The following is a 15,521-nucleotide window of genomic DNA, read 5'->3' on the forward strand; positions in this document are numbered from 1 at the left end:
ACCCTTTTTCTTTGTGGGAACATGTTTACACTGAACCCCTTGAATCTCCACTTTGAATGCCTCCCAGTGCTCTGAGACTGATTTACCTTCAAGTCGCTGTTTCCAGTCCACTTTCGCTCCTCGGTTTAGTAAAATTGGCCTTGCACCAATTGAGAACTCTAAATCCTATTCTATGTCTGTACGTTTCCATAGTTATGTTATAACTGACTGAATTATGATCACTCCCACCAAAATGCTCTCCCCTGACACTCCATACACCTGCCCAGCGTCATTTCCTAAAACAAAATCTAAAACTGCACCCTCTCCTGTTGGACTTTCTGCATGCTGGACAAAAATGTTGTCCTGAATGCACCTCAAGAATTCTGCTCCCTCAATTCTTTTCATACTAAAATTAACCTCGTTAACATCGGGGTGATTAAAATACCCTACTATTACTGCCCTATTGTTCTTGCACTTCTCAGAGACTTGCCTACTTATCTGCTCCTCTATTAACCTCTGACTATTTGGCTGTCGAGATCACTCTCCCAGCAGTGAGATTGCCCCTTTATGGTCCCTTCGCTGAATCGATATGGCCTCACTTGATGAACCTTCCAACATATCATCCCTCCTCACAGCTGCAAAAGAGTCCTTGACCAGAATTGCCATTCCCCTCCTTTCTTAACCCCCTCCCTATCGCATCTGAAAACCTGGTAACCAGGAACGTTGAGCTGCCATTCCTGTCCCTCCTTAAGCCAAGTTTCTGTAACAACTATGATATCATACTGCCACATGTCTATCTTTGCCCTCCGCTCATCTGCATTATTTGCAGCACTCCATACATTGAAACAGATAGCCTTGAGCACTGCCAAACCTTTTTTTCATTTTTTCACCCTCATTTCCTCTGTCTTCTTGACTCATCCATTAATTTGCCACCTTCCATTTTCATTTCTGATTTTGTGCCAGCTAAGTCTACCCTCAGGTCCCCCACCTCCCTGCTAAACTAGTTTAAACCCTCCCCAACAGTACTCGCAAAACGTTCCGCAAGGAACCCAGTCCTGGCTCTGTTCACGTGCAACCCGTCCGGCCTGTAAAGGTCCCATCTCCCCCAGAGCCGGTTCCAGTGTCCCAGAAATATGAATCCCTCCCTCCTGCACCATCTTTCCAGCCACAGATTCGTCTGCCTTATCTTTCTATTTATATACTAAGTTGCACCTGGCACTGGGAGTAATCTGGAGAATTCTACTTTTTGACTGTGTTTGTGGTCCTGCTTGCTAATTTCTTCCCTAGCTCCCTAAATTCTGACTGCAAGACCACATCCCGCTTTCTACCTCTGTCGTTGGTTCCCATGTGGACCACGACTTCTGGCTGTTCCCCTCCTGCTTCAAGATGCTCTGCAGTCGCTGAGTGACATCCTTGACCCTGGCACCTGGGAGACAACACCCCATCCTGGATTCACGTCTGTGGCCACAGAAACGCCTGTCAGTTCCCCTGATTATTGACTCACCTATCACTATGGCTCTTCCAGTCATCCCTGTATCCCGCTCTGCAGCTGAGCCACCCGTGGTGCCATGGACTTGCTGTGGCTGCTCTCCTCAGGTGAAGCATCACTTCCCTCAGTATACAGAACTGAATACCTGTTGGAGAGTGAGATGCACTCAGGGGTCTCCGGCACTACTTGCCTGATAATTTTTGACTGCCTGCTGATCACCCATTCCCACTCTCCCTGCATGCTCTTCAGCAGTGTGGTGACCACATCTATGAACATGCTAAAGCTGAATAAACTGGTATATGAGAAGGAAGAATGTGCAGGGTTCCGGGAAGAAGGCAGGGAATGGGATTAGGTGAATTGTGCATTCGGAGAGCCGGTGCAGACACTATGAGCTGAATAGTTCCTTCTGTGCTGTAATAACACTGTGATGGGGCATCTCAGATGGGTGTAATGGTGGAGAATGGGGGATCCATGGCGGGAAAGAAAAGTTGTCCTATGGGAACCAGTATCTTAGCAGGGACTCTCCGACAACCTGTCCGGCTGGAAGGCATCCAGGAAATATCCTCCCTGCCTCCTCCTCCTCCTGAGGTATCCTCCAGATTCCTGGTGCCAATGCCTGTGTCCTCATGATGGTGATGATATGAAGGATGCAGCAGAACACCATGAACCTGGACACCTGCTCCAGTGTGTACTGGAGGGCACCCCCGAGCGGTTCAGACATCGGAAGCATTGCTTCATCACACCGATGGTCTGTTCCACCATGTTCCTGGCGATTCCATTGCTCACATTATACACATGGTAATTTTGTGAGGTTGGTTGGTGTGGGATGTGATTTGGGGGTGCAGAAACATGAGCTGTGTCTAGAGGAGTTTCCTTCGCCTCCGAGAAGCCACATTCTGGTTCTGCAAGGAGCCCCGGAATATTGGGACTGGCTGACTGATTCAGAATGAAGGTATCCTTGCTGCTGCCAGGATAGTGGACATTCACCAACATGATGTACTGGGCATGCGCACACACCAACTGTACATTAATGGAGTGAGAGTGCTTCCAGTTCCTGTACCTCTCCCCGTTGACATGGGGGCCCCGCAGAGCCACCTATGTCATCAGGAATCCCGCTATCCTGACAAAGCTACGGGATCACTCATCCTGCTTCTCCCTGCTGAGGGAGAAATTGATGACATAGATGGTCACCCTCACCTCCCTGAATTATCAATGGACAACAGACAGGCCTCGCAACTACTGGTCAATTAGTTTAACATCATTGGTGAGTTAAGTTTTAGAAGCAATTATCAGGGAAAAATCAACACACACTTGGAGAGGTTTGAGATATTTATGGATTGTCAGCACGGATTTCTAAAAAGGCAGATCATGCTTGACTGAACTAATTGAACTTATTTCGATGATCTGAGAAGGTTGATGAAGGGAATGTGGTGGATGTTGTATGCATGGATTTTATGAAATTGCTTGATGAACAACCACACAAAAGCTTGGTTAAAAAAATTGAATCTCAGGAATAGCATCCAGTTGAATCAAAAATTGTCCAAATGACAGAAAAAAGAGAAATGTGTTAAATGGTTGTTTTTCAGACTGGAGGATGGTAGACAGTGAAGTTCCCCAATGGTCAGTGCGAGGAACACTGTGCTTTTTTTTTGCTACATATAAATGACATGGATCTTGGAATAATCAGTAGAATTTACATTTTTTCTGATGATTGCAATCTTGGAGGAGTAGTAAGCAGTGAGGATGTCACAAACCACCTACAACATGATATAGATCGGCTAGCAGAATGGACAGAGAAGTGACAGGTAGAATTTAATACAGAGGAGTGTGAGGTGATGTATTTTATCAGATGGACGAGGAAGGCAATATAGACATAATGACACAGTTCTAAAGATTGTGCAGGAACAGAGGGACCTGGGGCTCCATATGCATTGATCTTTGAAGGTGCCAGGACATATTAGGAGGGTGCTTAGCAAATCATATCAGATCTTGGGCTTCATCATTGGATGCAAAGATAGAAAATAAGGGAAGTTATGCAGAACATTCTTAAAGCTTTGGTTAGACGCCAACTAGAGAACTGTGTACAGTTCTGGTCACCACACTGTCGGAAGGATGTGAAAGTCCCTGAAAGGGTGCAGAGGAGATTTACCAGAATAATTCCAGGGATGGGAGTTTAGTTACAAAGTGAGATCGGAGAAGATGGAGTTGTTCTCCCTGGTGTAAAGGAGATTGAGAGAGATTTGATAGAGGTGCACATGATTATGATAGACTTAGATAAGATAGACAAGGAAAAACTGTTCCCATTAACTGATGAAGCAAGGACTAGGGGACACAGATGGAAGGTTTTGGGTAAGAGATACAGGGGGAATATGAGGAGAAACATTTTTACATAGTGGATGGTAATGAGCTGGAACTCACTGCCCATGAGGGTGGTGGAAGCCAAGCCAATCAATGATTTCAAAAGGAAACTGGATGGACACCTGAAGGAAATGAACTTGCAGGGATCCGGGAATTGAGCGGGGGAGTGGAACTGACTGGATTGTTCCACAGAGAGCCGGCATAGAGTGGCTGAATGGCCTCCTTCAGTGTTGTAAATGACTCCATCGATTTCTACCACTCTATGTTGGATATGTCACCTGCTCCTGCCTGGAACCATCCAGATACATAGAAGTTCAATTAAACTGTGACCTGAACGGCCACTGACAGCTCCGTCTTCACCCTGGTGTGAGGCTCCAGGTTGTGTTACAGGAGGTGACACAGCTCTGTGACCACCTCCTTATTGAATCAGAGTCACCTCACACACTGCTCCTGGGTTAAGTGTAGGTAGGAAAAGAGCTCTTGGAACACCCGGGGTGGGTAGGGCAGAGCCCCCTGCTCCTCTATATTTACAGAGCTTCCCTCTCTGCAGCCTCTGCTCCATTTGTTGGTCATGTGACAGACCCAGGGACACTGTAACTACAGTGCCAATGCCTCTTCCAGAGTTGGGTCACCAAATCTTCTGTCCTCCCTGAATGTCTGCAGCAGCTCCCAACACAACCTCCAGAAAACCATCCACAGCACCTCCATTAACTTTACAATAGCAGAAGTAAGTCAAAAGCCCCTCACCTGTATGTTGGATGCCTGGACCTTTTAAATAACACTAGAGGGGGTTCCTCCTGCTGCTGAATGTATTTTCAGCTGTGAGTGACTAACACAGGCGGTCAGTGGACATGCACAGACCAAGTTTCAGAGAAGTACATCAAAGCTGCTGCTATGGTACATTGACATCACTTTCAAATCCACCCTCAAAGGAACAACACATACAAGGTACAATTGAGCTAGAGCTCTGCCCAGCTTGGGACAGTGTGCAGGCCACAGTAGAAGTGGCCGGCTGGGAAGACCACGCTAACAGCACATAGATGATACGACTGGGCTGGAGCCCCGCCCAGCATGGGATATTGTGCAGACCGCACTGGAAGTGGCCGGCTGTGCGATTCACATCTCTTTATGGATAACCAGCTTCTGTACCGTCAGCAGCAGTCTTGCTGCGGAGTCTATAATCCTGTCTCGGGACACATACAGATAAAGAAATTCACTTTACAAGGAGAACTGAAAAAAGAGTGAAGTCGAAAGATTTGCAGGAATATATGAATTGGAGAGGGGAAAATGAATAAATGGAGGGCTGAGGCCATGGAGAGATTCAAACATAAGAATGAGAATATTAAAATTAAGGTGCTGCCAGACCGGTAGCCAATGTAGATCAGTGAGCACAGGGGTGATGGGTGATCGGGATTTGGAATGAGTTAAAATACAGGCAGCAGAGTTCTGGATGGGCTGTGGTTTATGGAGGTTTATAACGAGAAGAGTGACCAAGATGGAATTGGAATAGTCAAGTGTGGATTTATCAGTGATGCGGATGAGGGTTTACGCAGCAGATGGGCTGAGGCAGAGGTGGAGATGGGTGAAATCACAGAGGTGGTATTAGGCAGGATTGGTGATGGAGAGAATATGAAGATGAACTCAGCTCAGGTTTAAATATAACTCAGAAGTTGTAAACTGTCCGGTTGAGCCTCAGATATTGGGCAGGGTGGAGTATGTGCTTCCCAGATAGGGGATGGAGTTTGTGATGGAGACCAATGACACTGGCTTCAGTCTTCCCAAAATTTACATAACAGAACAGTATTTCAGTGAAACAGGGTTTACAGATCTCCGAGCCTGAAATAGAGACAGCAACAGCAGCAAAGAACAAGAACAAAGAACAAAGAAAAGTACAGCACAGGAACAGGCCATTCGGCCCTCCAAGCCTGCGCCGATCTTGATGCCTGCCGAACCTAACACCGTCTGCACTTCCGGGGTCCGTATCCCTCTATTCCCATCCTATTCATGTATTTGTCAAGATGCCTCTTAAACATCTCTATGGTATCCGCTTCCACCACCTCCCCCGGCAACACGTTCCAGGCACTCACCACCCTCTGTGTAAAGAGCTTGCCTCTCACATCCCCTCTAAACTTTGCCCCTCTCTCCTTAAACCTATGTCCCCTAGTAACTGACTCTTCCACCCTGGGAAAAAGCTTCTGACTATCCACTCTGTCCATGCCGCTTATAACTTTGTAAACCTCTATCATGTCGCCCCTCCACCTCCGTCGTTCCTGTGAAAACAATCCGAGTTTATCCAACCTCTGCTTCTAGCTAATGCCCTCCAGACGAGGCAACATTCTGGTAAACCTCCTCTGTACCCTCTCCAAAGCCTCCACATCCTTCTGGTAGTGTGGCGACCAGAATTGCACGCAATATTCTAAGTGTGGCCTAACTAAAGTTCTGTATAGCTGCAGCATGACTTGCCAATTTTTATACTCTACGCCCCGACCCATGAAGATAAGCATGCCGTATGCCTTCTTGACTACCTTATCCACCTGCGTTGCCACTTTCAATGATCTGTGGACCTGGACGCCCAGATCTCTCTGCCTGTCAGTACTCCTAAGGGTTCTGCCATTTACTGCAAACCTCCCACCTGGATTAGACCTTCCAAAATGCATTACCTCACATTTGTCCGAATTAAACTCCATCTGTCATTTCTCCTCCCAAGTCTCCAACTGATCTATATCTTGCTGTATATTCTCACAATCCTCATGACTATCCGCAACTCCACCAAACTTTGTGTCGTCCGCAAACTTACTAATCAGACCAGCTACATTTTCCTCCAAATCATTTATATATACTACAAACAGCAAAGGCCCCAGCACTGATCCCTGCGGAACACCATTAGTCACATCCCTCCATTCAGAAAAGCACCATTCCACTGCTACCCTCTGTCTTCTATGACCGAGCCAGTTCTGCATCCATCTTGCAATCTCCCCTCTGTTCCCATGTGACTTCACCTTTTGTACCAGTCTGCCATGAGGGACCTTGTCAAAGGCTTTACTGAAGTCCATATAGATGACATCCACTGCCCTTCCTTCATCAATCATCTTTGTCACTTCCTCAAAAAACTCAATCAAATTAGTGACACACGACCTCCCCATCACAGAACCATGCTGCCTGTCGCTAATAAGTTCATTTGTTTCCAAATGGGAGTAAATCCTGTCCCGAAGAATCCTCTCTAATAATTTCCCTACCACTAACGTAAGGCTCACTGGCCTATAATTTCCTGGATTATCCTTGCTAACCTTCTTAAACAAAGGAACAACATTGGCTATTCTCCAGCCCTCTGGGACCGCACCTGGAGCCAATGAGGATGCAAATATTTCTGTCAAGGCCCCTGCAATTTCTTCCCTTGCCTCCCTCAGTATTCTGGGGTAGATCTCATCAGGCCCTGGGGACTTATCTACCTTAAAGTTTTGCAAGACACCCAACACCTCCTCCTTTTTGATAATGGGATGACTGAGGCTATCTGCACTCCCTTCCCTAGGCTCATCATGTACCAAGTCCTTCTCTTTGGTGAATACTGATGCAACGTACTCATTTAGTACCATTTCCTCTGGCTCCACACATAGATTCCCTTCTCGGTCCTTGAGTGGGCCAACCCTTTCCCCGGTTACCCTCTTGCTCTTTATATACGTATAAAAAGCTATGGGATTTTCCTTAATCCTGTTTGCCAATGACTTTTCATGACCCCTTTTAGCCCTCCTGACTCCTTGCTTAAGTTCCTTCCGACTGTCTTTATATTCCTCAAGGGATTCGTCTGTTCCCAGCCTTCCAGCCCTCATGAATGCTTCCTTTTTCTTTTTGACGAGGCTCACAATATCCCGCGTTATCCAAAGTTCCCGAAACTTGCCAAACTTATCCTTCTTCCTCACAGGAACATGCTGGTCCTGGATTCTAATCAACTGACGTTTGAAAGACTCCCACATGTCAGATATTGATTTACCATCAAACAGCCGCCCCCAATCTAAATTCTTCAGTTCCTGCCTAATATTGCTATAATTAGCCTTCCCCCAATTTAGCACTGTCACCCGAGGACTACTCTTATCCTTATCCACAAGTACCTTAAAACTCATGGAATTATGGTCAATGTTCGCGAAATGCTCCCCTACTGAAACGTAGACCACCTGGCCAGGCTCATTCCCCAATACCAGGTCCAGTACGGCCCCATCCCTTGTTGGACTATCTCCGTATTGTTTCAAGAAGCCCTCCTGGATGCTCCTTACAAATACTGCCCCATCCAAACCCCTAACACTAAGTGAGTCCCAGTCAATACAGGGGAAGTTAAAATCACCCACCACTACAACCCTGTTACCTGTACACCTTTCCAAAATTTGTCCACATTTCTGCTCCTCTACCTCCCACCGGCTGTTGGGAGGCCTGCAGTAAAGCCCCAACATCGTGACTGGACCCTTCCTATTCCTGAGCTCCACCCATATTGCCTCGCTGTATGACCCCTCCGAGGTGTCCTCCCGCAGTCCAGCTGGGATATTCTCCTTCACCAGTAATGCAACTACCCCACCCCTTTTATATCCCCCTCTATCCCTTCTGAAGCTTCCGAAGCCTGGGACATTTAGCTGCCAATCCTGTCCTTCCCTCAACCAAGTCTCTGTAATAGCAAAAACATCATAGTTCCAAGTACTAATCCAAGCTCTCAGTTCATCTGCCTTACCCGTTATACTTCTCGCATTGAAACAAATGCACTTCACACCACCAGTCCCGCTGTTCTCCGCAACATCTCCCTGCCTGCTCTTCCTCTTAGTCTTACTGGCCTTATTTACTAGTTCCCCTTCATTTATTTCACTTGCTGTCCTACTGCTCTGGTTACCACCCCCCTGCCACATTAGTTTAAACCCTCCCGAGTGACGCTAGCAAACCTCGCAGCCAGGATATTAGTGCCCCTCAAGTTTAGATGCAACCCGTCCTTCTTGTACAGGTCCCATCTGTTCCTGAAGAGATCCCAATGGTCCAGATATCTGAAACCCTCCCTTCTACACCAGTTGCTCAGCCACGTGTTTAGCTGCACTGTCTTCCTATTTCTAGCCTCACTGGCATGTGGCACAGGGAGTAATCCGGAGATTACAACCCTCGAGATCCTGTTTTTTAACTTTCTACCTAACTCCCTAAACTCCCCCTGAAGGACCTCATCACTCTTCCTGCCTATGTCGTTGATACCGATGTGTATCACAACCTCTGGCTGTTCAGCCTCCCCCTTCAGAATTCCCCCTGTCCATTCAGAGACATCCTTGACCCTGGCACCAGGGAGGCAACATACCATCCTGGAGTCTCTTTCACGTCCACAGAAGCGCCGATCTGTGCCCCTGACTATAGAGTCCCCGATAACTATTGCTCTTCTGTGTTTTGTCCCTCCATGCTGAACAACAGTGCCAGCCGTGGTGCCACTGCTCTGGCTGCTTCTGTTTTCCCCTGATAGACCATCCCCCCCAACAGTATCCAAAACGGTATACTTGTTAGAGAGGGGGATAGCCACAGGAGATTCCTGCACTGACTGCCTGCCCCTTCTAGCGGTCACCCATCTATCCCCTGCACCTTGGGTGTAACCACTTCTCTAAAACTCCTCACTATGACGTTTTCCGCCACTTGCATGCTCCTAACTGCATCCAGTTGCCGCTCCAACCCATCCATGCGGTCTATGAGGAGCTGCAACTGGGTACACGTCCTGCAGATGTAGTCCTCCAGAACGCTGGAAGCGTCACGGGCTTCCCACATCTCACAGGTGAAGCACTTCACCCCTCCAACTGACATTTCTAACACTAATTAGTTAATTATTATTAAATAAATAAAATGAGAGAGTAAATGACAAGAACTGTAATACAGTTGACAATGGTTTATAGAGCTAATATCTGGAGATACTCACCAGGCAGACAACGGCAGCAAGAAGGACAGAGTAAATTACACGAACAGTAATGCAGTTAAACATGTTTTTAGAATTAATAGCTAGTTAGAGAGACTTACCAGGGACCCCAATAATAGCCAGGATGGGATAGTAAACGTATTGAATAATCTTCTGTGCGAGATAGATGCGAGTGTTAATTGAGTATCGATCATAATATGTAGAAAGAGAGTAAAGTTCCGAAGATAAACTTCTGTCCATTGTTGTAACATTCCAATCTATTGTTCTCAGATTCTGACCCATTGTTGTAACATTCCAGTCTTTTGTTCTCAGATTCTGACCCATTGTTGTAACATTCCAGTCTTTTGTTCTCAGATTCTAACCTATCCTCTCTCTATCTCTCTGGAGCAGCTGATCTCTGTAAGTGCCGGGGCTGATGTTCCCACTGACACTATGGAATAACACATTGAAAGAAGCCCCTTATTAATAGAAGATGGAAAACACAATTAGGGTCCATGGAGACTGACATTATGTACAGTCACGGAATTAGCAGATTCAGTTAACTCTTTTCAATCCAACACTTTTTGTACCGCAATAAATTTGAACATTTACCCAGTCTGGATGGGATGTATGAGGGTTGCTGAGGGAAGGAATGGTGGAAATAGCCGAGGCACTGGCCAGAATCTTCCAATCCCCCTTGGATATGGGCGTGATTACAGAATTTCACAGGCTCGCCACTCTCTGGGTGAAGAAATTTCTCCTCATGTCAGTCCTGAAAGTTTTACCCCGTATCCTTAGACTATGACCCCTGGTTCTGGACTCCCCACCATCGGGAACATCCTTCCTGCATCTACCGTGTCAAGTCCTGCTTGAATTTTATTGGTTTCGTTTTATTTTGTGTCATGCACAAACTTGGAAATATTACATTTGGTCCCCACATCCAAATCATCGATACATATTGTGAACAGCTGAGGCCAAGCTCTGATCCTTGCAGTACCCCACTAGTCACACCATGCCAACGTGAAAATGCCAGTATACTACCTCCTATCCCATTTGTTTTAATTTTGCGAAGCAAGCTCCTTCTGGTGGACTTCATCAAAAACCTTCTGAAAATACAAGTATACCATGTCCACCAACTCCCCTTTATCAATTCTGTTAGTAACATCCTCAAAATCTCCAACAGGTTCGTCAAACATCATTTCCCATTCATAAATCCATGTTAACTGTGCCCAATCAGATCATTGTTATCCAAGTCCATTTATCACATCCTTTAGAAATGATTCTCGCAGGTTCCCAACGATTAATGAAAGGCTAACAGCTTTGTAATTCCCTGTTTTCTCTCTCCCTCCCTCTTAAATAGTGGGTGACATTTGCGACCTTCCAAGCTGCAGGAACCGCTCCGGAATCTGCAGATTCTTTGAAGATGATCAGCAGTGCATTTCCATAGCTATCTCGTCAACACTCTGGCAAGTAGAATATCAGGTCCTGGGGACATACCAACCTTCAGCCCAATTAATTTCTTCAATTTCTTCTAAGTAATACTAATTTCCTTCAATTCATTGCAGTTCTGAAGAAGGGTCACGTTATCTCTGCTTCTCTCTACACAGATGCTATCAGACCTGCTGAGTGTTTTCAGCATTTCTTGTTTTTATTTCAGATTTCCAGCATCCATAGTATTATGCTTTTATTTTCCTTCAATTTTTTATTCCGACCATCATTTGGATCTCTCATTCTGGGAGATTTCTTATATATTCCACTGACACAAAATAATCATTTAGCTTCTCTGCCATTTCTCTGTTCCCCATTATAAATTCTACTGACACTGCCTGTGATGGACCCACATTTGTCTTCGCCAAACGTTTCCTTTTTATGTACCTGTGGAAGCTTTTACAGTCCGTTTTCATATTTTTTCCAACAAACTTTCATATTCTATTCTCCCTTTCTTTATCAGTTTCTTCTTCCTCCTTTGATCTATTCTAAAGTCCTCCCAATTCTCAGGTTTACTCCGATTTATGGCAACTTTATAGGCCTTTTATAGAGACATAGAGAGATACAGCACTGGAACAGGCCCTTCAGCCCACCGAGTCTGTGGCGAACAACAACCACCCATTTATACCAATCCGACATTAATCCCATATTCCCCACCACATTCCCACCATTCTTCTACCACCTACCTACACTAGGAGCAATTTACAATGGCCAATTTACCTATCAACCTGCAAGTCTTTGGCTGTGGGAGGAAACTGAAGCACCCGGCTGAAACCCACGCGGTCACAGGTAGAACTTGCAATCTCCACATAGGCAATACCCAGGACTGAACCCGGGTTGCTGGAGCTGTGAAGCTGCGGTGCTAACCGCAGTTTTAATCTTATACAATCCTTAACTTCCTTTGTTATCCACAGTGACTGCCTTTACGTTTGGGGTTTATGTGCCTGCAAGCAATGTATCGGTGCTGTAAGCTATATAATCTTTCTTTAAAGACTATCGATTGACTATGTACTATCATACCTTTCAATGTAGTTTCCCAATCCACCTCGGGCAATTTGCTCCTCATATCTTCATAATTTCCTTTGTGCAAATTTAACACCCTGGCTTAAGATTGAACGAACGTACTTGCAAGCATAATGTAAAATTCTATCACATTATGGTAATTCATCCCTAAAGGTAATTTTACAATACAATTAATAATTAGCCCTGTCACATTACATAATACTAGATCTAAAATAGCCTGTTTTCTAGTCGGTTCCTGAACATACTGCTCTAGAAAACCATCCGTAACACACTCCAGAAACTCGCTATCCATGAAATTTGTTCTCATTAGGTTACCCAGTCTATATGAAGATCTAACTCACCCCTGATTATTGCATTACCCATCCTGTATGATTCTCCCATCTGCATTAATGCTGTGCCCCACACTAACACTACTGTTTGGTGGCCTATAAACAGCTCTCCTACCAATGTTTTCTGCCCTTTCAGTTTCTTCGCTCCACCCAAACAGATTCCATATTTTGTTCTGCAGACCTGAGATCCTCCCTTACTAATGTACTGGTCCCATCCCTTATTATCAGCGCAACATTACGTCGTTTCCCTTGTTGCCTGTCCTTCCAAAAGGTCGAATATGCCTGCATATTCAGTTCTCAGTCTTGGTCACTCTGTAGCCACGTTTCCGTTATGACTATTAGATCATACCCATGTACCTCTATTTGGGCCTTTAAATCATCTACCCTGTTCCAAATACTGCGCACATTCAGGTACAGTGCCCATAACCGTGCCTTATTGACATTATGCATGCTAGTTGAAGCTCACCTTTGTTTCGCCTCCCTTCGAATGTCACCTTCTACTTTTCTACCTCCTGTTACCAGCTTTACTTCCTTCCAATTTGATCCTTCCTTCCAATTTCAAAAGGAAACTGGATGGGTGATTGAATGAAGTGGACTTGCAGGGCTACGGGAATTGGGCGGGGGAGTAAGACTGACTTGATTGATCCACAGAGAACCAGCATGGTCTCGATGGGACGAATGGACTCCTTATGTGTAGTAAGTGACTTTGACTCTGTCACTGTCTATGACTGAATGTTGGATATGTCTCCTGCTCCTGCCTGGAAAGATCCAGATACATAGACGTTCAATGAAACTGTGACCTTAACAGCCACTGACAGCTCCGTCCTCACCCTGGTGTGAGGCTCCAGGTTATGTGACAGGAGGTGACACAGCTCTGTGACCACATCCGTATTGAATCAGAGTCACCTCACACACTACTCCTGGGTTAGATGTAGGTAGGAAAAGTGTTCTTGGAAAACCAGGGGTGGGTAGAGCAGAGTCCCCTCCTCCTCCATCGTTACAGAGCTTCCCCTCTCTGCAGCCTCTGCTCCATTTGTTGGTCATGTTACAGACCCAGAGACACTGTAACTACAGTCCCCATACCTCGTCCAGAGTTGGGACACCAAATCCTCTGTCCTCCCTGAATGTCTGTAGCAGCTCACAACACAACCTCCAGAAAACCATCCACAACACCTCCTCCAACTTTACAAAAGCAGAAGTAAGTCAAAAGCCTCTCACCTGTAAGTTGGATGTCTGGTCCTTTTAAATAACACTGGAGGGAGTTCCTCGTGCTGCTGAATGTATGTTCAGCTGAGAGTGACTAACACAGGCGGTCAGTGGACATGCATAGATCACGTTTCAAAGACGTGCATCAAAGCTGCCGGAATAGCAGTTTGACATGACCTTCCACAACTCCTCATGCTCCTAGTGCACACAATGTACACCCGGGCTAGAGTACTGCACAGCATGGGACAGTGTGCAGGCCACACCAGAAGTGGCTGGGCGCTCAGTTCAGACCCTTTTCTGGATCCAGGCTTCCACAGTGTGGGCAACAATGCTGCTGTAAGAGCTGAAAATCACCACCAGGGAGCGATAGTGAGGGAAGGAAATTCACTTTAAAAGGGGACATGGAAATAGACTTGATGGTGGAAGAAATGCTGGAATATGGGAATGGGCAGGGGAATGGGGCTAATTGGAGGGGCGAGGCCATGGAGGGATTCAAACACAAGAATGAGATTATTAAAATTAAGTGCTTTCAGACCGGGAGCCAATGTAGATCAGTGAGCACAGGGGTGATGGGTGATCGGGATTTGGTGTGAGTTAGAATACAGGCAGCAGATTTCTGGATGGGCTGTGGTTTATAGAAGTTTATAACCTGCAGGGGGACCAGGATAGAATTGGAAAAATGAAGTGAATAAAGGCACAGATGAGGGTTTATGCAGCAGAAGGGCTGAGGCAGAGGTGGAGATGGATGATATTACAGAGGTGGTAATAGGCAGGATTGGTGATGTAGGGAATATGGAGATGAACTCAGCTCAGGTATAAATAGAATACAGAGGTTGTGAACAGTCTGGTTCAGCCTCAGATATCGGGCAGGGTGGGGTATATGTTTCACAGATAGGGGATGGAATTTGTGATGAAGACCAATGACACTGGCTTCAGTCTTCCCAATATTTGCATTTCAGTGAAACAGGGTTTGCAGATCTCCTAGCGGAAAATAGAGACTTACAAGGAGCACAGACAGGACCGAAGATGAGTGATGAACTTACAAGAACTGCAATACAATTAGCAATGGATTTACAGCTAATAGCTGGAGGTAGAGATTCACCAGCAACAGTCGCAGCAGCAAGAAGGGCAGAGTAAATTACAGGAGCAGTATTGCAATTAAACATGGTTTGTAGAAATAATAGCTGTATAGAGAGACCTACCAGGGACACCAACAATAGCCAGGATGGGATAGTAAATATGTTGAAATATCACAAGTGCATACAGGATCCGATCTTCTAATGAGTACCAATCCCAATATGTAGAAAGATAGTAAAGATCCGAGGATAAACTCCTGTCCATTGTTGTAACATTCAAATCTATTGTTCTCAGATTCTGATCTATCCCTTCCCTCTCTCTGGAGCCACTGATCCCTGTCAGTGCTGAGCGTGATGTTCCCTTTGACGCTATGTGATAACACATTGAAAGAGTCCCTTATTAATAGAAAAGGAAAACCCTCCAGTGACACAGTTAGGGTCCATGGAGACTGACATTAATTGCAGTTACTGAACAAACAAGTTCAGTTAACCCTTTTCATTTGGACACCTTTTGTACCACAATAAACGATAACATTTGCCCAGTCTGAATGGGATGTATGAGGATTGCTGAGGGAGGGAAAGATGAGAATAGCAGATGCACAGGCCAGAATCTTCCAATACACCTTGGATATGGGAGTCGTGGCAGAGGACTGGAGGGTTGCCAATGTTGCACTCTG

General features: G+C 45.7%; 1 protein-coding gene across 1 annotated transcript in view; it reads right to left on the minus strand.

The window, feature by feature from the left end:
* The window catches only part of LOC137364147 (probable G-protein coupled receptor 139), a gene marked incomplete at its 3' end in the record, with an annotated part of 212,435 nt that extends 197,326 nt beyond the window's left edge, over positions 1 to 15,109 (minus strand). Inside the window, exon 1 of the mRNA XM_068027540.1 lies at positions 14,971 to 15,109. Coding sequence (XP_067883641.1) covers positions 14,971 to 15,109 — 139 coding nt within the window. The remainder of the gene's footprint in view (positions 1 to 14,970) is intronic.
* Positions 15,110 to 15,521: the final 412 nt, after the last annotated feature.

The sequence above is a fragment of the Heterodontus francisci genome, unplaced genomic scaffold (genome assembly GCF_036365525.1).
Source record: "Heterodontus francisci isolate sHetFra1 unplaced genomic scaffold, sHetFra1.hap1 HAP1_SCAFFOLD_359, whole genome shotgun sequence".
In the NCBI taxonomy this organism is placed as follows: domain Eukaryota; kingdom Metazoa; phylum Chordata; class Chondrichthyes; order Heterodontiformes; family Heterodontidae; genus Heterodontus; species Heterodontus francisci.